At 41.8% G+C, this 19,352-nt stretch overlaps 1 protein-coding gene across 10 annotated transcripts in view; it reads left to right on the top strand.

The window, feature by feature from the left end:
* VPS13B (vacuolar protein sorting 13 homolog B) overlaps positions 1-19,352 on the top strand; it is a 940,751-nt gene that overhangs the window by 182,814 nt on the left and 738,585 nt on the right. For all 10 annotated transcript variants that reach the window (XM_048841327.2, XM_048841328.2, XM_048841325.2 and 7 more), the window contains 3 exons: positions 8,219-8,410; positions 10,454-10,623; positions 16,527-16,721. In XM_048841327.2, coding sequence (XP_048697284.2) covers positions 8,219-8,410; positions 10,454-10,623; positions 16,527-16,721 — 557 coding nt within the window. The remainder of the gene's footprint in view (positions 1-8,218; positions 8,411-10,453; positions 10,624-16,526; positions 16,722-19,352) is intronic.

Raw genomic sequence — 19,352 nt, 5'->3', positions numbered from 1 at the left:
AGTGGATTGCATGGCAAGCACACTGGATATTCTTTCACTTTCAATTGATGAATCATCTCTCTCAATTTTTGATATTTTGAGAGCAGCAACTAGACAATCTTTTCTCCTCAGGATTGGTTTTCAGCCCCGGATTTAAAGGACACATTTCTATATTTCAGTAAGACCATGTCATCAGAGATCTGCATTTTGTGATGGGGCAGGACCATTTTCAGTACAAGGTCTTGCTTTTTGGGTTGTCTTCAGCACCCAGGGTTTTTTACCAAATATCTATTGGTAGTAGCAGTGTACCTAAGAAGGCAAGGGATGTTTGTGTATTCATAACTGGATGATTGGTTAATAAAAGCATCATCCAGGGAAAACATGATATTGCATGTAAAACAAATATGTTGTCTTTCTTCTTCAAGTGCTTGCTCATGTCCATTCCATGTTAGGGTGTATGTGTGCTCGCCACATGCACTGGTGCCGGAAGTTTTGCCTTCTGGAATTGAGTCCGTATGTGCCAGTATAAGAGATGCCACCTCTCCCCACGCTTCCCGCCCCTCCACACCTTCAGTTCCTTCTTGCCGGAACGCCAACAGAAGGAGGGTGGATCATGGAATGGACACAAGCAACACATCTCGAAGAACGACAGTTACAAGGTCAGCTACGAGGGGTAGGTAACCTTTTTTTCTTCTTTGAGTGCTTGCTCATGTCCATTCCATGTTAGGTGAATCCCAAGTAGTACCTTTGGAGGTGGGCAGGAGTTCATGGACATGTATATTGCAACACAGCTCTGCCAAAGCCAGCATCATCCCGGGCTTCCTGGGTGATGTCATAGTGGGTCGTGAATGTATGGACAGACGACCGTGGTGTGGCTCTGCAAATATTCTGTATAGGGACATGTGCCAGGAAAGCTTCTGATGCTTGAGTCCCTTCATCGTGTCAGCCACTGCAATGAAAAGCTGAGTAGACCTGACAGAATGCATAGTATATTAACCCCCCTACTGATCAAACAGATTCAGATGGTGTACAAATGAAATAAAATGTGGTTTTGGAATGTCATGCTGCACGTTAGTGTAGATTTGTGGTTTTTAAAATATGCAACAGTTCCTCAATTTAGTAGGTATTTCTAAAGTATTAGAAATGTTTTTTCATGGAGCCAGATCTTCAAAGGATACTTAACCCATCCTTCCATTTATACACATACAAAATTGCAAGTGAAGTTCTTGAGCATTTAACATTTGTCATTATAACTGATAGAATTTACCCACACACATCCTTTCTGTACTTAATTTGTACTCAACTTTTTTTGCAAATGGAGTTTGTACAAATTCTGTCACTTGTATATCCAAATAGTAGTACTCAAAAATTGTGCATACAAGTGACGTTTTTTGAAAATTTGGGCCATTATTTTTAAGACTTTTGATCCAAGTTACACACAATGTCTTGTATGAAGTTATGCCCCCTCCTTGTTGATCTTCACAGTGTGTTATTCACCTTCTCTTGAACAACTGGAGGTCCACAAGTTTTTTGGCTGTGAGCCAGGGATTGCTTCCCAGGCTTGTCTGAGGAAGAATGCACAGGCTTGGATACAGAGAACATTGAAACAGAGGGCAGACTCTAGGTTTCCCTTTTAGTGCAGCCTTTCACAAGATTTTAAGAGGTTTAAAACTAAATTTTAAATATTTTTCAGTGCTTTTGTATTTTTTTCTCCTCAAAACTGCTATCTTATTTCACTTGGGTTTCCAGGCACGTTTTATGGGATTAGTTCCTTTTCCTGCCCCTCTCTCCTCCTGAAACGGTAAACAAAAACAGCAAGTGGAAGCAGAGGAGAATAAATGCTGCCATTGCCGAACTCCTTACAGGCTGCCAGACTCCTAGGGACAAAGGTGGAGCTATTACCTAGTAAGTAGGCGAGGTCCATGCAGAGCAAGCTAAACAGATTTCAGGGAATCTGTCTGTCTATCTGGAGCATAGATTAGGTCAATTCTGGCCCAACTGAGCAGGCTGTAGGAGAGCTCCCTTCACCAAAACTAGATAAGATCTAGTGTCAATTTACCAGGGATACAAAAGCAAAAAAACAAAAAACCTTCAACCTGAATGATGGACCCCCTACTTCCAGAGATGGCAGAACTGGCAAGAAAGTTTTAGAGTGCCTCCTGAATCTTGGGGAAAGTATAGGTCTCTCCCATACCAACCAGGAGGAAGAAATTCTTTTTTCCAACTAGTGTATAGGTGAGGTTTCCCCTTCAAGATGGTTGAGAAGGCTATGGAGAAACCATCCCCAGGTGACTTAACTGCAATGCCGTATCCACCCAGAAAGGTGCTAGCTCCTACTACAACCCCTCGAAAAGGCAGATGCGTATCTGTGCAGCAGCTCTGATTCCCACTGCTCAAACTGATTCCTTTTTGCAGTTCCCTAAAATATGTCAGTCCAGACAGATTGTCACTGAGGAAGTTGACATAAATTCTTCTGGTCATGAGGTCCATGGAGATATCACATCAGTGACCATCTTGCTTGAATTGGTTTAAAAATTTAAAAAATGCAAGGGTACAAATCCCCCACCCCCAAAAGTTGTTATTTAATTTCAAAATGTACATAGAACATTGGACAAATAGACAAGGTTTCACAGCTGTGACTTTAAGTGCAATCTTGGTTCCTTTTTTAACAGGAAAGCTGTTTACTTCTTGTTTACTATATTGGCTAAGTAAGCTGACTGCCAAAACAGAACCAGCATTATGACAGAAATCAGCCCACCAGCCTAACATTTTTTTACTTTAATAAAAAAATTGGGATTTGGGGCCTTGAATATTCAGATTTTTTTTAAAAGAACCTATATAAATTCAAACATTTTTAATAGTGATCTCAGGACTGTGGTCCACCGAGGTGGGGGAGGGACTATAACTTTGATAGAGCTCTGACATCAGACAAGCTCTCCTCTATTTCTAGCAGGTGATTCTTTAGAAGTACTTTCTGTTTCTGACTGATCAATATTATGGTATATTTAAACCAATTAAAAAACCAAGAGATCATTAGCTATACATAGGAGAAAATGTTGGTTGCATCCTGGACAAAAACTCACACTGTGGGGATCACTTGACTGAGCAGAACACATGCAGACCTTGGAAAATGGAGCCTGGACCAGTCAGCCCTCCAGAGCATCATCAAAGTTAAGTCAGCAGCCCACTGATGAACCTATTTGTGTCCAGGCTCAGTTGGAGGAGGAGAGAAACAGAAACAAAAACCTTATTTTAGATATGTCCCCCAGGACCTTCTTTATGTCCTCCCTCTGATAGTGAAGAGGGTAAACAATATTGTGAAGGAACAGGCCACGGTGATTATGATCATCTCTTAATGGCCCTGCACATGTTGGTTCTCAGACCTGATTCAGATGCAGTTGGAACCCTCCTATCAAGCTCCCAACACAGAAGGGGACACTGAATATTTGCTTGCATCCAATCAAGTGCTTCTAAAACTATATCAGTGTGAAAATGGGGCAGAAGGGAGCTAGAATTACTTGGATATTCTAAGAAGGTGATAAATGCACTCTTAGCATCTCAGGGTATGTCTACACTGCAATGTAAGCCCAGGGTTAGTGGGACTCGAGCCAACTGACAATAGGTTAGAGAACCTGGGGCTTGAGCATCTACACTGATTGCTAACCCTACATTAAGAATTTTCTAAGCTGTGGCTCTGCCGTCCACACTGTAGTGGACAACCCCAAGTAAAACCAGCTATATCCCAGACTCTCTAGCACCCTCCTGAAATCATAGAATCACACAATCATAGAATATCAGGGTTGGAAGGGACCTCAGGAGGTCATCTAGTCCAACCCCCTGCTCAAAGCAGGACCAATCCCCAATTAAATCATCCCAGCCAAGGCTTTGTCAAGCCAAAGTCAAAAGTCAAAGCCAAGTCAAATCTCCCTGCTCTAGGCCTTTGCTTGTGGTGCACTGTGGGAAAACTTTACTGTCCACATGTATATTACAGGAAGTTTGAACAGCCCACCGATACATCCTGCTGATCAACCTGCAGGAGGCGCCTTTCCCAGAACTTCCCTTGCTTGTGATTTCACTCCTGTGTCAGGAATTGGGCAAAGCTTCCGTGAGGTGCTTGTGGACATTTCAGTGCTGCCTTCTGACCCACCAAAGGCACTGACAGAGAGTATGATGGAGCAGGAGGCGGCAGAGGGAGAGAAGTACCCAGGCATGGCAGACTCAGACTGGCTGATGCTACTCATGACACTCAGTATAGCTGCTGTTGCTCCTTGTGTAGACTGGTGCTTTTGCCGCAGGGCCACATGCAAAGATTGGTGGGATCACACTGTCATGAAGACCTGGAATGATCACCAGTAACTCCAGAACTTTCGTATGAAGAAAGCTACATTTTTGGAGTTTTGTGAGCAGCTTGCTCTGATCCTTCAGCATAAAGGCATCCTTTCTGGTGCAGAAGTGGGTTGCTATAGGCATCTGGAAGCTGGGTACCCCAGACTTGTATGGTCCATTGCCAACCAGTTTGGTGATGGGAAGTTCATTGTGGGTAAAATGGTGGTGGAGGTTTCTGAGGCAATCAGGTGTGTGATTTACCCCAGAGTGGCAGGCTGAAAAGATATCCTGATGTGATTGCTGGCTTTGAGAGAATGGGGTTTCGGAACTGCGTCAGGGCCATAGTTAGCCCTCGTCAAGGAGCACATAAGTACATAAATCACAAAGAGTACTTCTCCATTGTTATGCAGGTCCTTGTGGGCCACAGAGGTTGATTTTATTAATGTCAAGGTGAGAAAGTTCATGTTGTCAGGGTTTTGTCACCCTGCAGGAGTCTACATTCTTGGACAGGCTGGGACATTATTCCCACCAAATGACATTGTTTATAAATAGAGTTACTGTCCCTGCCATTATTCTGGCAGACCCCACATTCCTCCTTTAGCCTTGGTTTATGAAATCATACCCTGATTTTAGAGGCCATGGCAGGTGTAGAATGGTTGCTGAATGTGCTTTTGGCATATATGGAATCCCATTGGCAATGTCTACAGATGTGTTTGCATCTGTCTGCATTGCTGTGGCTTGCTGTGCTCTTCACAATCTTTGTGAAGCCAAAGGTGAGCCATTTCCCCGTGAATGGACCTACAATAGCGAGAGCCGCTGAATCAGAACAGTCAGAATTTCAAGCCCCAATTGTATTTGGGACAAATTATTTTGCCATCTATGGACTTCCTGGAGTACCTCTAACTGAAATGGACTAAATTTGTACGTGAAACGCATTTCCACCTTCCCCATCCCCACACAGTTCCACTATTTCCAGGAAGCTCATTAGACCGTTCAGTGGTTACACAGCAGCATACTTACAGCATGACAACATAAGGTGGTTATTTATAAGAAATAGGAATGATCCTAGCAAAAATCTCTGCCTTACAAGTAAAAAATACACTTTAAAGGTGTTCTTTACTGTTTGCCTTTCCTGGACACCATTTTGAATTCCACATGGTAGGGGAAACTGGAGGGATGCCAAGGTGCTGGCAAACAATCCACCATTAGCGGGTACGTGCTGCTAGCCAGGGCTTTTCGTAACTTTTGCATTCATTCATTCATTGAGCAGAAATCCTTCCCATTGCTGTATTAATAAACACTAAAGTGGAACCAGAAGCTTACCAGGCTCGGGGGCAGCATCTGTCCCTTGTGCATGTGCTTCCGCAGGGGCATCAAACAATTCTGCCATGTGTGGACCCAGAATGTGCTGCTGCTGCTCGTGCTCTGGGGTTGGTTTCAATAACAGAGTGACTTCATTATCCTCACTTGGTACCTGTGCTGGATTCTGGGTCCAGCAGGGCACCATCCCAGATGACCAGGTCATCATGCATCACTGTTGGCTCTATGCTGCGTGCTGTGTCCAGCACCCGAGCATGATGTTGGCCAGTTGCCTGAGATGCGGTTTGGGTCCCTGGTTTTCTAATACTTGCTCTTGTGCCACTTAATTCACTCCCTGCACTGATGACCTGTCTGGTAAATTTGCAAAGCTGCTGGCTTCTTTGCCATTTGCTGGTATGTATGGTTGTTCCTGGTACTCTTACTAAAATCAGTTTTGCTGGCCTTGCACCAGAGATTTACCAAAATCTGGCTGTGCTCTGTGACCATGAAGCAGTGCATTTTGCAAAAGGCTTGTTTTGTTCATTGCAAACACAGAAGGTGCTCTCATGTGTTTGCAGCTTGGTGATCAGAAGACAATGGAAGGGTCAGTGCTGACTGTGAGCTGCTGCTGAACATCAAGGGGTGGGGGTTGTTTCCATTTTCTTTGGAGTTGATTGGGGATTCTTGGGATAGGGCATATGAATTTGGTCCATGAAATGGTGAGATACTTTTGGTGAGAACCTGAGTCAAGGGGGTGCTGTGTCTATACTGCAAAGCATTAGAGCTCAAAACCCGAGTCACGACTTGACTCGGCCTCACAGCCTGCAGCTCCTCAAAGTCCTGGAACCCTGGGTCCAAGCCTTGTTTTAGCACAATTTGTGAGTAGACAGAAGGGGGGTTAGGCTTTAACTGGAGTCTGAGCCCAACCTTACACTTCAGTGTAGACATACCTGCAGAGGAAATTATATATATATGGAATCACTTAGGCAAGTATTAGAGTTCCCAAAGCCAATTAAAGTGAAAGACATAATAGTTTTTACAAGACAGCTTGACCATGGAAATAAAGGATTACGTTTTGGTGAGACAGGTGTCTGCAAGGGAAAGGTTTGGAAAACTCCAAGAAACCAAGGTGAAATCATCATCACCTTACCAGATTCCCCACTCACCAGTTCTCCAGTAGCACATAGTAATAAATACTGTGCTGTAGGCTCTCATAAAACCACCTTCCCAGCCATCACAGGCTGTCTCTATTTTTGTTTTGGAAAAAGTATGTTTCCTATTTGGCACCACTTTGGTCAGATGGATTTTGGAGTTTGGTGTGCTATCAGTTATCCAGATACCATCAAGATATGATAGTTCTTGGAATGGACAAGGCTCTCATTGCTCATCCTTGACTCAGATTTTTCTTGTGTTTGTGTGTTTGCTCTATTCTTTTGTGTGTTGTTAGAGAAATGGGCTGGGAGTCCGTTTGATCCTGGTTCTAGTTTTGTGTGACCCTCAGCAAGCCATTTGATATTTCAACTCTGCAAGGACACTATAAAAACTGCTGAATCACTGTAAAAAAATCACTGAAAATGAAATGAGCCTGAATGGACTTTTCCTGTGTAAATATGCTAAGGAAAAGATGAAGAAATCTTTTAATGAATAGTGTAAAAAAAGTTACAAAACCTAAATCACTAAAGTTAGAAGAATTTGGCTGAAGTAGTTTACTATCAAATAGTTTTATAATAATGTAGTCACAATCATCTAATGGTTGTCCAGTGGCCTGTGTACAATGAGTAGGTGGTTTCAGTCCATTTCTTCCAAGTGCCTGTATCACAAGAACTACCATCACATTTAGCTCTAATTGGTATACTTATTGGTGGTCTTAGCACCGAGGCCAAAGATCAATTGGACATGGAGTTTGAACAACCCTTTCATCCCTGGGGTGGTCCTTCAAAAACGGGACTGAAGTGCACTGGTGAGGAAGTTTGCATTCTCACTGCCTGTGCTGTACCTCATGTGTGGATGAACGAGAGATTTATCTCTTGGAGCTGTCAGTCCAGTTTCTATTAACGTAATAACATAGGGTGAGATTCTCAGTTCTGCTCAGGCCCCTTTATGCCAGGTAAAAGGGCTTTAAAAGCACCAATTCCAACTTGGTGGGAATTCCTGTGGTGCAGGAACTGAGGTCACATTAGAGTTTATTAGGATTGGGGCTACAGTGCCACACTGCAAAGATTTTGAGCAGCACAGCTATCCATAGGCAGCTGGTATCAGGCTTCTGTAATTTAGACAGTTTCCTGAACTGCCTAAATTATCTGGGGATGTTTTTGGCTTCCAAAAACAATAGTGTTCCCTCCCCGAGTCTGCTCTTATATATTGCACAGCACAGAATCTCATCCTTAGTTTTCTCAACATGAAAAGGAATAAAAATTCTTTAAAATATAGATTAACTCTGTGTTAACAGAAGTGTTGCATTTACTTAATTATGTTTCCTGTGTAATTTTTTTTCCTGATAATAAATCTGGGGTCGTAAGAGCTGTATCCAAAAATAATTGACAAAATTAATACCTTGATATTCCCAATTGTCGTCATTCATTTTACTGACTGAAAAAAATACACTTTTATTTAGTTTCTGGAAATCAGCAAGACCTTTCTTCATCAAAGAGTGAAGATTTTGTAAATGTGCAGGAGATGTCTACAAAAAGCCTCATTGTGGGTCCACTTGATCTTCGTTTGGATAGCAGTGCTGTACATAGGGTTATGAAAATGATAGTTTGTGCTGTGGAACATGAATATGAGCCATACGACAAGCCCAAACTAGGTATGCTGCTTATTTAATTATGAATATGTTTTTTGTACATGTAATAGACCAGATTCAGCACTGCTGAAAGGTGCAAACTGCAAATAGTGGAAGTGGGGATGCAGAGAGGAAATTTAATCTCTGCCTGTCTTTTCATGGGAGTCACACCAGCAAAGGCTAGGAGGTGGGTAAAGTGAATCAGTATATGCCTTGGCAGCCCTCAATATGCCATTCTCTGACCAGCACATACCACTTTTATGGCTATGCTGTTTACATACAAGTACCGTGGTGGGTGGAGGCTTTGTATCATCACAACATCCACACTCCTGAGTGTACTTTTTCCTCTAAAGTCCCAGAAAATAAAAGGAAACCTTTAATGTGGGTTAATGTTTATGAAATAATGGGATTAAACAGAAAAAGGGAATGGACGCTAATTATGGCCAGCTATTAAGATAAACATTTTAGACAAAAAAGAGAGCCCATTTTTCACTCTACAAGTGTGGATTTCCAAATGAGAAAAATAATTCATTATTATTATATTTAGCATTAAGTAGAGCCTAATATACAAAGGATACTATTCCCAAATATATATAGAGAAAGATAAAAAATTGCATCTTTTAGTAATTCACAAAAAATACTGTACTAGACACTGGAAAAAATAATTACAGGTAATTTTAGGCCTATGAGCTGGACATCGATACCAGGCAAGATAATGGAGCGGCTGATAATGGGACTCGATTAATAAAGAACTAAAGGAGGGTAATGTAATTCAAATCAAATTAACATGGGTATATGGAAAATAGATCCTGTCAAACTAACTTGATATCTTGCTTTGGTTGATAAAGTTAATAGAGTTGATTTAATATACTTAGACTTTGCTAAGGTATTTGACTTGGTATTGCACCAACATTTTGATTAAAAAAATTAGAATGATATAAAATTAACACACCGCACCTTAAATGGATTAAAATCTGATAGATCTCAAAGTGTAACTGTGAGCGGGGAATAGTCATCAAGTGGATCTGTTTCCAGAGGGCCCTGCTGGAATCAGTTTTTCGCTGTATGCTGTTAAACATTTTTATGAATTACCTGGAAGAAAATGTAAAATCATCACTAATAAAATTTGCAGAAGACACAAAAATTGGGGAATAGTAAATAATGAAGAGGACAGACTACGGATTCAGAGCGATCTGGGTGGCTTGGTAATATGGGTGCAAGCAAACAATATGCGTTTTAATATGGCTAAATGTAAATGTATACATCTAGGAACAAACAATATAGGCCATATTTACAAGATAGGGGACTCTGAAAAAGATTTGGGGGTTCTGATGGATAATCAGCTGAACATGAGCTCCCAGTGCAACGCTGTGACCCAAGGAGGAATCTTGAGTAGGAGTAGATAAGTTATTTTACCTTCGTATTTGGCCGGGTGCGACCACTGCTGGAATACTTTGTCCTGTTTTGGTGCCCACAATTTAAAAAGGATATTGATAAATTGGAGTTGGTACAGAGAAGAGCCATGAGAATGATTAAACGATTAGAAAACTTGCCTCATAGTGATAGACTGAGAGAGTTCAATAAGATCATAAGGACATAACATAAGAATATAATCTATTTAGATTAACAAAGAGAAGGTGAATGGGTGTCTTAATTACAGTCTTTGAGTATCTATGTGAGGAACTAATGTTTAACAATGGGCTCTTCAAGCAGAGAAAGGTATAACTCAATCCAATGGCTGGAAGGTGAAGCTACACAAATTCAGACGGCAAATAATGTAAGGCATACATTTTTAACAGTGCAAATAATTAACTATTGGAACGATTTACTAAGGGTTGTGATGGATTCTCTGTCACTGGCAATTTTTAAATTAAGATCGGATGGTTTTCTGAAAGATATGTTCCATGAATTATTTTTGGGAAATTCTGTGGCCTGTGTTATACAGAGAGTCAGGCTAGATGATCACAGTGGTCCTTTTTGGCCTTAGGATCGATGAATTTTAAGGTAATCCATTTACTTATTTTAATCATATGCTGAATTTATTTGTGTAATCGTGATTGATTTTAGATATTGTGGAAGGAAATAGAACTATGCCAAACTCGGAAGAAATAGCATCTTTGGAGGAATACATTCCCACTCGACTCACAAGCTTTACCATTCTTAAGTGCACCATTACAATCTCTATGGCTGAATTCAATTTACTGGGCCATTTGCTGCCTATAATCATGGGACAGAAGGTAAGATTTTTATCTACAGTAAATTTTGTATATATTTGCTCAATTTGTGTGTGTGTGTATTTTACACACACACACACACCCCTAAGATTAAAGTACATTAAGGTTGCATAGTCAAGCATTCATTGTCAGGATTAGCTACATCTGTGTCCTCTTTTTTGGCTCTCTGAGTGCACTCCCTCAAGTCCTTTGCCCATGCCTTTAGATTCTCCCTTTCTTAGACCAGGCCCTGGCTACAGTACTTTGTGTGTCAACCAATCTTACCCAGCAGGTCCAAATAGATTTAGTATCTTCCCTTCAGGAGTTTGTGACCAGTGGTGTGTACAGTAACCCAACAACCTTCTCAAAACCCAAGTATGATTTATCATAACAGTAGGAACAAAGTATTTAAAAACAACAACCAGTCTACACGCATGTCTGTCTTACCATTCCTTGATGGAAGTCTCAAGTGGCCTAGTTTCTTCAGACATGCGAGTGGGTACCTGTTTCAGTCTGCTCTCCCAGAACACCTACTGAACAGTCAACCCCTCTCTCTATCGACAGTCCTTTTAAAAATTGCTATAGTACTTTGTTTCTCTTCCGTTTCTGGCCATTGGCCTAGGTCATTAAAACTGGGCCTGCAAGTTGGAGGAATCCAGGTGGTAGAATCTTCAAACCTAATAGTTTGGCTATTGTCTTTTACAACCCTGAAGTATTTACTGTGGATTGGCTTCTCTTGAGCCACAAAAAGAAAAGGAGTACTTGTGGCACCTTAGAGACTAACCAATTTATTTGAGCATGAGCTTTCGTGAGCTACAGCTCACTTCATCGGATGCATACCGTGGAAACTGCAGAAGACATTATATACACACAGAGACCATGAAACAATACCTCCTCCCACCCCACTGTCCTGCTGGTAATAGCTTATCTAAAGTGATCATCAAGTTGGGCCATTTCCAGCACAAATCCATGTTTTCTCACCCTCCGTGCCCCCCCCCCCCCAAACTCACTCTCCTGCTGGTAATAGCCCATCCAAAGTGACCACTCTCTTCACAATGTGTATGATAATCAAGGTGGGCCATTTCCTGCACAAATCCAGGTTCTCTCACTCCCTCACCCCCCTCCAAAAACCACACACACAAACTCACTCTCCTGCTGGTAATAGCTTATCCAAAGTGACCACTCTCCCTACAATGTGCATGATAATCAAGGTGGGCCATTTCCAGCACAAATCCAGTTTTTCTCACCCCCCCACCTCCATACACACACAAACTCACTCTCCTGCTGGTATTGTCATTTTCTGGCTTTGGAGTGCTTGATTTTGCAACCTTACAATGTTGGTTTAGCATTATTTTTGTATGGAATTTCTTAGGTGTTTTTCAGGAAGAAAACTGAAAGGAATCAAAGAAATTATATCATGTGCAACTGTTATTACTCCCCACAAGCATTGTCAGCAGGAATTAAACCCTGGAACTTGAGGTTCACTACGCAGACTTCTTCCATTTGAGCTGAAGGAATAAACAGCAGTAATAGACTGTTATCCTCCATGTAGGGGACCAGTGGGGATGGGAAACATGAGCAGAGATGTGACTGTATGCCAGGGTGGTGGAGAGAGAGGGACCAGATGAGGCTGGATGGGGGGAACTGGGACTTGCTGGGCAAGGAGCTGTGGGGTGGGAACTCAGTAGGGTTGGGTAAGGTGACTAACCTGGCAGTAAAGGGGAGACTGGGTGACAGGGAGGAGAAACCTTGAGAAGCTGAAATTGGGACAGGTTACATGAGGGAGAATGGGACCAGTATGAGAAGCTCGGGTGCCAAAGAGACAAGACAAGGACAGGTAGTGAGAGTATTGGGCAGAAGAGTCTGTACTCAATAGAGCAACCTCTCCTTCAGAGTCAGAAACGGAACCCAAGATTACTGAGTCTCACCATTCCTGTGATGTCAACTAGTATCTGGGAAATCCACTGAAAACTTTTCATCTCCTGCTAGTGCTGGTCCACATAGAGAATGGCAACATATTACTGCAATTGGTTATATAGTTACATCAAGTTGTAGAGGTCTGTGTGGTGGATCTAAAGGTTCAAACCCTGCTGATGACTCATGTGGGTTTCAATATAATTCCATATGGTAGAATGCTGTTTTTTCCGTTTCCTTTTGTAAAAACCTACGACGATGCACACAAAAATGCCTGTTAAAAGTATGCTATTTAGGTACTGTATAGGTTTCATACCACACTCATCACTATGATATCTGAGTGCCTTCCAGTAGTGCATTAAACAACATGCATACATATGTCACACATTGTTTGTTCTCTCATCTTCTCCCCAGAGGGAGAAACGTGCAGTGGAGTGTCCTGTTTTGCTGGGGTTTTGTTTTAATTTAATTTTTTTTTGTATAAGTGGAACTGTTGCTGTGTGTTTATATTAGAGAAGGCAAGGTTAAGGAAGTGTGCCTGGCCTTTGGAGTGGAAAGTGGTAAAGTTTGTGATGGCACTTCATTCTTTTGTGAGTTAATTCCACGCTCTTGGACTGCCTCTGGAGAAAGTTCTATCTTCTGTACAAATGAGCTTTATCCTTACTGTTGAGAATTTCATGGTACCAGAGGAATGTATTTGTCAATCATGGTGTTTGTCCTGGACCTTTAGATAGTCTGTAGGTATCCTAGGCCCAACCCTTGGAGTGATTTGAGGAGACGGTCAAAACCTTGAAGTTGATTGGAAGCCATTGTAGAGACTGGAGGACAGGCATAATGCGATTGCGGAAGCCTCAATTGCTCATGAGATGCTCTGCAATGTTCTGTACTAGCTGGAGTTTCCTGAGTGCTGAAGGTTTCATGCCAAGATATTGCATTGCTGTAATGCATCTGAGAGGTGATGAAGGTGTGAATGGGTGAGGGCAGATTGGCATCTGCCAAGATGGAACAGAGTCTCCTAGCCAACTGGAGATGGTAGAAAGTGTTACTTGCAGCTATTGCTATGTGAGGTTTGAAAGTGAAGCACACAAAAGTTAGGAGATGCCAGAACTAAGGTTCCCTGGGCATCCTGTTCAGAGAAGGAGGCAGGGGTCTAGTAGAAAAAATAGTATGTGATCATGTAAATAAAGACTATTATAATGCGTATACACAGGGGGGCCAAATTAAGGTTATATAGGATACCTTAATTCTCGCATTTCTTTACTTTTCAGTGCTTCACTTTGCGCTTCGCATTAACTTTCTTTTAATGTTTGTCTAGTAAAGTAATTATATGATATATAGTAGTGAAACCTATGAAATAAATTGCGTGTATTACGTACTTTTAGCCTCAGCTTACTTAGCCCACCAATTTATTGCCCTCATGACTATATATAACATTCCAAACCATTAAGCAGTTTGAAATAGCTGCCATTTATTTAATCAATACACCTGAAATGTTACCTTCTGTCCCTCAATTTTGGAATTCTTACCTTCACCCAGATTACTCTGCCTGAGACCCTGGATGGTCCTGAACCAGTCACAGGTTTAGGGTCTGATATCTCTTGATACATCAGGGTTAGAAGGAAGAGCTATTAACACTAGAAAGGGGAGCGCCCCAACTTTTCAATGGGAAATAACACTTCTGTTGCTCTGGAGTGAGTCAAGAGATTGGACTTGAAAACTCCCAACACTTTTCTGACTATCAAAGCTATTTTAGAACTTTTTAAAATGTCTCATTTATAATTCTTCATTCCCTCTGAGACCTTTACAGTTGGGCTCATGGTGTTACTAAGTGAGCCTGACTTTACAGCAGAGGTGGGCAAACTATAGCCCGCAGGCCACATCCAGCCCGTGGGACTATCCTGCCTGGCCCCTGAGCTCCCGGCTGGGGAGGCTAACTCCCCGGCCCCTCCCCTGCTGTCCTCCCTCCCCTGCAGCCTCACCGTGCCGCACTGCCAGTGCTCTGGCCCGCAGCTCCCGCAGTGCAGTGCGGGCGGCGTAGGTGGCTCCGGCTGGGTGGCAGGGCTGCGAACTCCTGCTGCTCTGAGCAGTATGGTAAGGGGGCGGGGAGTTGGGGGGGGTTGGATAAGGGGCAGGGGGCTCTGGGGGAAATCAGGGGACAGGGAACAGGGTGTGGTTGGATAGGCCTGGGAGTCCCGGGGGGGCTGTCAGGGGATGGGGGTTTGGATAGGGGTCGGAGCAATCAGGGGACAGGGAGCAGGAGGGCTGGATGGGGTGGGGTTGTGGATGGGGTCGGGACAGTCAGGGGACAGGGAGCAGGGGGTGTTGGATAGGGGGTGGGGTCCCAGGGGGCGGTTAGGGGTGGGGGTGTGGATAGGGGTCGGGGCAGTCAGGGGACAGGGAACAGAGGAAGTTGGATGGGGCGGAGGTTCTGGGGTGAGTTGGGACGGGGAACAGAGGGGTTTGGATAGGCATGGGAGTCCTGGGGGGCCTGTCTGGGGGCTGGGGTGTGGATAGGGGTCGGGGCAGTCAGGGGATAGGGAGCGGGGGGGTTGGATAGAGGGTGGAGTCCTGGGTGGCATTTAGGGGCAGGGGACCCAAGAGGGGGGCAGTCAGGGGACAAGGAGCAGTGGGGGTTGGGGGTTCTGAGGGGCGCGGGAAGTGGGAAGGGGCGGATAAGGGGCGGGGGCCAGGCTGTTTGGAGAGGCACAGCCTTCCCTATCCTGCCCTCCATACAGTTTTGCAACACCGATGTGGCCCTCAGGCCAAAAAGTTTGCCCACCCCTTCTTTACAGGTTGAGGGATATGAAAAATAGCATCAATACAGAAATTATAATTCTCCCTGCAGCATTTGCATTTTTAATTGGACTTGTTTGGGTTGAGGGAAGGGCTTGCTTGTGGTTTAGTCTCTTTTGAGTTATGTAGCCATCTCAAACTCAAGCCGGTAAAATCTTTACAGCAGACCATCATATATTCTGTATAAACATTTAAACTTTATAATGGGACATCAGTGTTCAAGCCAATGGTGGCTTGTCATTTCTTATGCTAAAGCTAAGGTGGCCAAAGTGTGCAGTTCATGGGTGATGTGTCGTCCAGCACATATCTGAGTCCTTTCTTCTTTAAAGACACTCCACTAGTGATTTACAATTGGCTAAATTTGTTAATTTTATTTGGCTAGTAACTTTTCTTTGTCAGGTTTTGATTAAGATTTAATTGTACCCAACTTAGATGTTGATGTCCTCTGATCTACTCCCCTCGTATAGTTAGAATATTTTTCATGTTTAGGATAATGGAGATCTAATGGTTTGGTGGTAGATTCTAAGGTCCCAGTACGGGTGATGGCAGGCATGATGATGAAGCTTGCTTCCACTCCTGTAGTTAGATCCTTTGACAGCTTCCTATAGTTAAAACCAAGTTAAACAGGATGCCAGCTGAACACCAGAAAAGCAACATTCAGGTCAGGTAGAAAACTTTTCCATCAGAATGAATCAATAAAAACACATAACTGGAGTCCTTGAAGAAACGTTTCCTGTCTTTCTCACACCATCTTTGTTGTGTAATATAGCAATTTTGTGGCTTCACTGGGGACCTTGAAAACCCCTAATCAGTTTTTAGTTGAAATGCATGCAGTTTGTACTAGCTTTTATCTCCAACTTCTACTTATTTCATAAACAATCTTTATGTAACATATTTTTGAAAATTAAATGCATTATTTTCTTATAATAGTTAAGATATCTGGCACATTTATAAAGACTGGATAGTGCAGAGTTATGTAAAAGTTATATCAGCATGAATTTGGGTGCACTGTACTTTCAAGTGGTGAAGCAATGAGTAAATAACCTTTTTATAGACTAGCATACTGCACCTTCACATACTCTGTACATGAAAACTTGTTACAGGAAAATTATTTTAGAAGTGTTTCAGACTCTAAAAATTTTATTGATAGAGGTATGAGGTCCTGCATAGGGTATTGCATAAAAGTTTGTCTTTAGAATACTTTTTCTTTTTCTTTCTAGAGTTCAAGTGGTTTGTTAAATGCTACAAGCTTCCAGCCTTTACGGCCTTTGCCTGCTATTAGAATATTGATGGACAAAATTAACCTGGAACATTCTGTGCCAATGTATGCTGAACAACTTGTGCAAACAGTCAGCAGCCTTAGCCAACCTCCTGATAACCTGCTTCATTACTGTTATGCACACTGCTACCTTAAGGTAAAAGAAAATATGAAGTGTATTTATTATGAAAGAACACTGAAAAGAATTAATACAAATACAGACAGTCCTAGATGCTAAGAGTTGTGATCTCCCAGAGCACATTCAGTTTTTCCAAAGAGGTGTATGGCAAATATCAAGGGCTTGGTTTTGCACTCTTAACTTAGGCAAAATTTCCTAGTTCCACCTTTGTAAGGAGTACAGGCTGAAGCCCCAGGGAGCTAATTTTTTATTATTGTTATTTATTCAAATTATTTGGCAAAGACCTTTGCAAAATTGGTTTTAATACTAATATAGTTAATACATTTGTAACAAATCATCTTTATACATTCTGTAAGATGCTATGATGAACATGTTTGGTACAAAATTGTTACGGTAATATTTGCTTTTGACTACAGTGAGCCACCCATTTTAACATATTTTTTGCATAACATTAACTCCAGCACCGCTGAGTGTGTGAGGAGAACCTCTAAACATTGCATTTTAATATCCTTTAGTGAGGAGGAGGCCCTTTTGCTAGGTTAAGAGATTGCAAAAATCCATTAAAAAATCAGTTTGAGAATGTGTAATTGGCGTCTGCTAAGATTTTAGAAGAATCTGTTGAAATTCTGCCCCCTTTGGATCACCAGGAGAGTTAGTTTCCCTGCCAGACCAAGTGCAGTGATTAGAATCATTTGAAGGGTCTTTGAATACTAGCAGGATATTAATATAATAATTTACTATCATGACTACTAATATTACTACTAACTTTTACTGACTCTTTTGAAAGACATACAGAAGCATCATTTTTCTCTGCACTTGTCTACTCATACCATAACAGCTGTCTAAGTAATGATATTCTTAGAATGTCCTTGTAAAACAGGTTTCAGAGTAGCAGCCGTGTTAGTCTGTATCCGCAAAAAGAAAAGGAGGACTTGTGGCACCTTAGAGACTAACAAATTTATTTGAGCATAAGCTTTCGTGAGCTACAGCTCTGATGAAGTGAGCTGTGGCTCACAAAAGCTTATGCTCAAATAAATTTGTTAGTCTCTAAGGTGCCACAAGTCCTCCTTTTCTTCTTGTAAAACAGTAATACTGTGCTGGCTAATTACATGGCAAATTTTATGTTTTCTAGAATTAGATATTCACCTCATATCACATTTCAAATAATTGGGACAGCAATATCACATTCAACACTCCTAAATGCTTTTCAAGTTTTCCTTAGTTTTTTTTTTCTTTCCCCAAAGTTAATATGTAAATGTTAAAGAAACCCCTTGATGTTTTCAGTACTGAAGGGTCCAGTTCTGCTCCTATGGAAGTTGATGGGAGCAGGATTAAGTCCATTGTTTTATCTGCCAGTTTTAGTGTAAACTTACGAATTGTATTCTTACATGAAGTTTGGCAACATGTGTTGAAAAGATTCAGCTCCACAATAATTAATTTTCACAGTAGTACAGAAAAAAATTAAAGAACAATTATAATACACTGTGTGGAATGTAATTTAAATCATCACATTTTATTCAAAATAACAAAAAGATTTGAAGAAAAGCTACTTTTGTCACTAAATCCCACTGTTTTTGTAAAAATATTACTCTAACTATGAAACAATGGATATCTGCATTTTGTTTAATTTGTATTAAGTATAAAGTGTACTATGATAACCCCTCTCTACCCCACTTCCCATTTTCTTCTCTTTCAACTCTCTTCGCCTCTCTCCCTCCTTGTTGTTGTCATCTACAATTCACCCAGGTCCCCACTTTTAGCCTTCTTCTCTGATTTCGACTCTTGGCTCTCTCTCTCACTCATCCTCAGTGACTTCAGCTTCCATGTTGATGACCCATCTGACCCCTTAACTGTGTGTTTCCTCACCCTGTTGTGACGTTGCACCCCATAATGCTTTATGGAAATATGTTTATGAATGTATATATGACTTAACTGGAATATGTTTTAGGTTACATATGCCATGTAACATATCTCTGTAACGGTTATGATCTACTGAATATATTCATCCTATTTGTATGCATGTATCATTTTTGTATTCAAAGTTATGAATATTGGCTGTGTACTTGTTTGAGTTTAAGTAGCCTTTGTAAGGGATTTGGTCAGCTTCTTAAGAAAGGAATTTGCAAGTTAAGTTCCCAGTCAAGAAACACTTAACGGACAATGGAACTTGGAAGACTCCAATCCACATAAGAAGTCTACCTGGGGACGTTACAGGTGGCAGACATTGTTCACATGCTACCTTGAAAGTTCTGAGTCATGCATGGACATGTGACTTGCCCATGTGACTCCAAAACTCCAGCTTGCAGCTGGATTCTGCATAGGAGAGAGGAGTGGGTCTCCACCCACAAGAGAGAGTCTACTTAAGCCTGTGGAATACCCTCCATTTGGTCTTTAGCTGGCTCAAGAGGTAGACTCTCCACCCCTAAAGGATACCTGAAAGAAACTGGAACAAAGGACAGTAACCACAGGGGTGTGAGTGGTTGCTGAACTCAGACTAGAAGGAGGCTAGTCTGTAAAAGAAGCTTACTGGAACATCTCTGAGGGTGAGATTTCATCTGTAATCATTTTCTTAATGTACTAGGCTTAGACTTGAGTTTTTTATTTTATTTTGCTTGGTAATTCACTTTGTTCTGTCTATTACCTGGAACC

Source organism: Caretta caretta, chromosome 2 (assembly GCF_965140235.1).
Source record: "Caretta caretta isolate rCarCar2 chromosome 2, rCarCar1.hap1, whole genome shotgun sequence".
Lineage (NCBI taxonomy): Eukaryota > Metazoa > Chordata > Testudines > Cheloniidae > Caretta > Caretta caretta.
The sequence above is the reverse complement of the archived record's forward strand: the minus strand, read 5'-3'. Positions and strand labels throughout refer to the sequence as shown.